Below are 6,541 nucleotides of genomic sequence, written 5' to 3'. Positions count from 1 at the left end.
AATTCAAGACCTCTCACATACCTCTCAGAAGATCTGGATGACTTAATACCTCTTTCTCCGTCCATGTTTTTACAAGAGATCTCGACGGTGGGAGTACCTGATTTAGATCAGCTGGATACAATAGATCTTAAAAAACGCTATAGGTATCAACAGACGTTAAGAGAACAGTTGAGAAAAAGATTTCGCCGCGAATACCTAGCGACACTCCTTCAACCGCGCAAGAAGAATAACTATTATGATCTAAAGGTTGGCGAGATTGTGTTAATCGAAGATGACTTAAAGAAAAGATTACACTGGCCGATGGCTAAAGTTATTGCCGTCTATCCTGGTAAAGATAAAAGGATACGCGTGGCTCGACTTAAAACAGCACATACCGAGTTTTTGAGGCCAGTGCAGCGGATTTATCCGCTGGAAATACGTTCGACACCAAATGAAGGTTCAACTCCAATCGCAAGCGCAACTTCAAATGAAGGTGACAAGCATAAAAATTTCCAAAGTACCTTACGAAACATCGTTACCACAAGAAGCGGCCGAACGGTTAAGATTCCATCAAGATATTTGGACACATAATTTTAAATTTATATTAGATTTTTTGTTATTTTGATTATTGGAATACACATAATCAAAAGGTGGGAGTGTTACGTCACTCTCATAAGATGACGTCATTCATTTAAAGTGTAAATATTAACTAAAACGATTTTTTAGCCTGTGTATATATGAAAAGTGTGAGTGGCAACAGAAAGAATGTTGTGCTAGATGTGTTCTACGAAAATAAAATGGTTGCTTTTGTAAATATGTGTACGCAGGTATTTCTTGTAAATTTAAGTTATTTCATCGCTGGATAGATCGGGTAGATTTATCGGAAGCACGAAACACCCAGTCTTTCCCCCGTAGTGGGATACGATTGGGAGTTTGACCTTTTCTAGGGAAAAAAAATCCTTAATAAAGATAGTAGTTGATTTAAGAACAACTAAAATGAAAATTTAGCACTCAGGGTGCCAGTACTATTTACCGCAAAATCCATTTTACCGTTAAATTTTGCAGAACAAAAATTACGTTATTTTTGCTGTAATATTTACGGTGAATCACTGTTATTGAAAAAATTATGGTACAGAATTTTATGGTAAAAAAGGTTTTCACAGTAACCTTTACGCTCAGGGTGCCAGTACTTTTTATCGTAATATGATTCGGAATCTACTACAGTGCATTCACAATTTTGTGAATGTGTGAAAATATTAAGGTATTTAACTAATAGTTGATTTCAATGATCCAAAATTTGTAAAAAGGCAGTTAACGGTTCCAATTTTTTCCTAAAATGACTCTTGCTATTTTTTATAGAAAAATAAAGACATGATACTAAATAATTAAAAATTTATTTGTAGACATGCTTTATCGATATTTTGTACTCGCATTGTGACTTATTTTTATACTTACTATGCACGTTTGAGTTATATTTTATTTAACAGTGAGACGTAAGCATCAACTTGGAAAACCAATCTCGCTATGAAATCATATTTACGATACATTAGAGAAAATGGGTTATTTAAGTAGTGGGTGCTTACTTAGTTCGTACTATTCTCAATTTGGTGTAATAGTCGTATCTACCCATTACCTTATTGTCGGTCTCCTTAGACATTATACTTAAAGACAGATAAAAGCCTCTTATCTTTTATCTTCATTATTATTATTGATATTTATTGTAACTATACCAAAATATTCTCTAATAAATGTTGTATGAGAATATAAATATGATATAGAATAAATACAATGATAATGGATTATATTTACGGTAATTTTTATTTTTTTCACTGTGGTGTTTATTTTACTTTTATAAAAAATTTGAATTTGATTAATTCATGAAGCTTAAAACGTTTAATTATGTTTTAGTTGATAATATAATGGCAATGGATTTTTTCGGATTGAAAATTCTTTTAAAATTTTGCTTTAATAAAGAAAAACTTAAAATATTAAAAAATTGAAAAATATGCCTTTAAGAATTGCTAAATGTTTTTTATAAATAAAAAAAAACATATTTTTTTCTTGTATTTCAAGTTAGACTAAAACGTTTTTAACTTAAGATTATGATAAAAAAAAACTCACCTTCATAAGAAATTTCACTTAATAATTTTGCATAAAAACAGCAGATATTACGCAATTAAAAAATTACGGTTCTATACATTTTACCAAGAAAATTTCAGAACCTAGATTAGCTTAAATATTTTGAGAAAGTTAAAGTAGCACTGACATCGTACCTAAGATATGAAGACTTTGGATTTAAGAACTGACTGATCTGATTTTGATCAAATTTTAACATATTCTTCATCAATCTAAAGAATGTGTAAAAATAAATTATAATATTGCCCCTCTCTTACAAACTATTAATATCTGTAAATTATTTGCTTCACAAAAGTTGTTAATTATTTTTCGAAAAAAAAGTTTTTTTAATGTTTTTTAATTAATTTTTAAATACAATTTTAAATTATGAATAAGAACAAAACTTCCTTCAGCAAACGATTTTAAAAAATATATTTTTCAAAATCATTCTCTAATTTTTAATTTCGATTTTTGAACTCCTGATACTCTGTAGCTCATTATGCATTTTGAAATTTTTTTTTATACTAAACGAACCTAAGTCTAAAACCTAAATAAGTTTATACTGGAGAAAAACGGTTCCAGTTCACGCGTAGACGAGGAGGATAAAGAAAAGTTATTGATCAACGTTATTGATCGGAAAGGAATTTAAAAAAAAGATTTAAAAAAAGAGACAATTTTTAAATTTTACTTTTTTTAAACATAAAAAATTATAAAATTCATTTAAATTTTTAGGTTACATAAATAAATGATGACATTCGTGTTTATTTTTATTTTTTAAGATTTCAGTCGAATGCTTGCTCCCGGAAATTCTCAAAGCGCGAAATTCGTTTTCTTAAAATAATATTTTCTCTCTTGATCTTCAACTTCATTTTCGCCATGCTTTAAAATACTCTTAAATAATTTATAACAGCTTTTAGTTCATTTTTATGTAAATCGTCGTGAGCATTGTGAGACATTTTGAAGTTAATAGGTCATCGTCAGAAATAAGTAAAAAAAATCATAAGCGACCGTATATGATGTCCTTGAAGAATAAACAATTGGTAGTATGATAACCTGAATAATAGTATTTAAAAATGCAAAACAGTTTCACACCGCTTTCATAATAATTTTCCTTTATGATGTTGATTATTACATTTACTTTATATCTTACAATAATTTTCCCAGAATGATTTTTTATTAATTATGTAACACTGATTGCAAAATTTTTTTACATTTTCACATTCAGTGACATTTTCTTTTACATAAAATTACATTATTTTAATTAATAGAATGGAAAATTTCGGTAGGGTGGTCTACGGTAGAATAATCACACCAAGTTCTGTTAACTTTCGGGCAGCTAACAAAAAACTTTTAAGAAAAATAGCAAAAGGGGCCAATTTGAAGAGGATAACTTATTGCAACCCCTAAAAATACCACTACATGTATTATCATTTTTTTAATTCACAAGTTTACAATTCATTTGGCGCCTTGGTGATTGTTGTTCGTATGACAGATATCGATACGGAAATATCCCAAAAAGGCAAATTTCCCCCAATACTTGATCCAGGAGTTCCCTTGTCTTCTGGATTGAGTTCAAAATTACAAGACTACGGAGTTGAACTTTAGTGGTCGTAAACCCGAAATTGGATCACCTGTTCAGCGACGATTATAAAATAAAATAATTCTAATATAAAGCCATATTGGCTAACTAGATAGAGCACTCGCCTTCCAATGAAGTTACTCGGATTCAATCCCAGTCATAGATTGGTGATACGAATTTCACACCCGTCTCGCACCAACCACAGTGCTGACGTAAAATATAATCAGTGTCAGACGGATCATTGGTTTGAATCAGCTCACCACCAAGCTGACAGTGGGAGGTTTTCGTGATTTAAACCTCTAGATGTAACGCAAAAGCGGTTAAATTATTTCAAAAAGTCCTCCACGAAGGCAAATTTTTTCCAATTTGTTCAAAATTACAAGGCTACGGAGTTGAACATTGGTAGTCGCAATCGCAAAATTGGGTCAGCTGTTCAACGACGGTTATATAAAAAAATACATAATTTCAAGGGCCGGGATAGCCTGGTTGGTAGGACACTGGGCCCATGTACAAGAGGTCGTGGGTTCGATCCCCGCCTGCCGAAGATTCCCTGGGTAATAAATGGTTACTGGTGCACGTTAAATCTCTCGAGTCACAAAGTTCTCCATGTTCCCATTAAAAATCACAACTCTGGGGGTATTGATGCAGGAGTTTCCATATCTTCTGGATTGGGTTCAAAATTACAAGGTTACGGAGTTGTACATTGGTTGTCGTAAACCCAAAAATTGGGTCGGCTGTCCAACGACAGTTATAAAATAATTCTAACATGAATAATGGTGGCTCAAGGTTTATAGCGCATACCTCCCAATGAAATAATCCAGGTTTGAACCCCAGCGGTCGCTGTTTGATACGAATTCTTCTCCTGGTTCGCACCGACCATGTTGACGTAAAATATCCTTAGTGGTGGACGGATAATAGATTTGAATTCCCTTGCTGTCGGACAAACCGTGGGTCAATTTCGTGGTTTTCCACTTCATGCAACGCAAATGCGTATTAGTTCCATCAGAAAGTCCACCACGGAGGCAAGTTTGTCTCAATACTTGATGCAGGAGTTCCCTTGTCTTCTAGATTGGGTTCAAAATTACAAGGCTATGGAGTTGAACAATTGTAGTCGTAAACCCAAAACTTGGATCGGCTGTTCAACAACGGTTATAAAATAAAATAAATGAAAACCGTGATATATCATGGTTATAATCCTCTTGCTGGAGGGCTAACCGTGGAAGGTTTCCGAGGTTTTTCACTCCTTGTAACTCAAATGCGGGTGAGTTCAATCAAAACCACGAAGGCTAGTTTGTCTCAATGCTTGACCCAGATGTTCCCTTGCTTTGTTCCTTTGTAGTCCATAGATATTCCTTTTGCTTCTTTTATTATGCACCAGTTTAGCAGCTCAAAAGGAATCAATGACTTTAATTACGATATTATTAAAAATAATACTGATAAAAACGCTGTAAATTAGTAAATTAATTTATTATTCCACATTTCATTTACGACAATAATAATAACTTCAGAGGAACAAAGTTTAGTTTCATTTGTACAAATACTTGATCTTGCCTAATTCAGATGTGAGAATTATGAATCTGAAATTAGTTTTGCTCCTGAAGCTACAGATTCTGTTTTTTTTTAAATGATATATTCAATCCATTTTTTGTCGAAATGTATAAGTTTTAACAAAACGTTATATTTAACAAGGTTTAGAATAAATACCGCAACAAAATTTTAGGGAAGTTACGGCACATTATCCAGCATCTCCTAGACGAGAGAAGGCCTCAGCGCGAATCTGTTTAGATGTCTGACGTAACGAAAATAAACTGCGCATTGGAGGAAAAATAAGAAACATTTCACTGCTTTCGGGCTACTAAGCTGCACAGTGGGGGAGAAATACAAAAGATATCATTATTTTTGGACTACTAAGGGATCACATTTTTGCTATGTAAACTCGTGCTGAGGCCTTCTCTCTTTTAGGAGGTATTTCATTATCAGGATTGAAATTGCATAGGAAACCATAAAAACTAAAATCCTCGTATGCAGCTAAAGGCGCTTCTCTATTATAGGAATATAACAGCTCATAATAGGAAAGCGTATGACGACATGGGTTGCTATGCAATTTTAATTCTGATAATGTGCTCCAACTCCCCTAGAAGTTTGTCGCAACATTTATGCAATTATTGATTTAGTTTATAACATTATTTATTTTGACCCTGTTATAGATAACGTTTTTTAAACTTATACATTTTGACGAAAAATAGAGTTAAAATGTAATAAAAAAAAGAAAATTGTAACTTGGAAAAAGAAACAAGGGAAACTGATTGCAGATTTGAAATCAGCAACATGAAAATATTCAAGATCCGTTAAAAAATCTTATACAACATAATTTTTTTTTCTCTCTAGTGTAATTATTATTATTATTATTATTATTAAAAAACAGTTTTTAAGAAAACTTTCAGCTGAGGTATTTTTTTGTAAGGAGAAATATCGCTTTAATCCATTTATCATTCGAAATGAAGGATTCATTTAGTAGTGGATAGGTACAAATATTAATACAACAACTATTTACACTGTAATTGTTTGCAAAATTATTACTTTACAAAAAGAACACATGGTTAAAAAACGAAATATTGAAAGAGAAATCTATTTTCTAATAAAGGAAAATAATTAAATTTTGCTTACTTAATAAAACTTAAAAATATTTTTGTAAACTGTGACTATTTAAAAAATAGTTTTTTTAAATAGTCCCGAATAAATAAAAAATAAAATTTTCTTTTATAACATTTAGTTAAATAGATTTTCGTAAAGGGCTCAAAATCAATAATTCAGTCTGCTGTGTAATTAAAATTTAATCATAGTTTGCTGATTATCTTTAAATCTGAT

At 31.6% G+C, this 6,541-nt stretch overlaps 2 protein-coding genes across 2 annotated transcripts in view; both read left to right on the top strand.

Moving 5' to 3' along the window:
* The window catches only part of LOC122269079 (uncharacterized), a 16,297-nt gene extending 15,727 nt beyond the window's left edge, over positions 1–570 (top strand). The window contains exon 2 of the mRNA XM_071183883.1: positions 9–570. Within this exon, the coding sequence (XP_071039984.1) occupies positions 9–570 (562 nt within the window). The remainder of the gene's footprint in view (positions 1–8) is intronic.
* LOC107447387 (hormone receptor 4) overlaps positions 1–6,541 on the top strand; it is a gene marked incomplete in the record, with an annotated part of 162,733 nt that overhangs the window by 41,223 nt on the left and 114,969 nt on the right.

This window comes from Parasteatoda tepidariorum, chromosome 8, assembly GCF_043381705.1.
Source record: "Parasteatoda tepidariorum isolate YZ-2023 chromosome 8, CAS_Ptep_4.0, whole genome shotgun sequence".
NCBI classification, from domain to species: Eukaryota; Metazoa; Arthropoda; class Arachnida; order Araneae; family Theridiidae; genus Parasteatoda; species Parasteatoda tepidariorum.
Note: the sequence above shows the minus strand (reverse complement) of the source record. Positions and strands in the feature narration are given on the sequence as shown.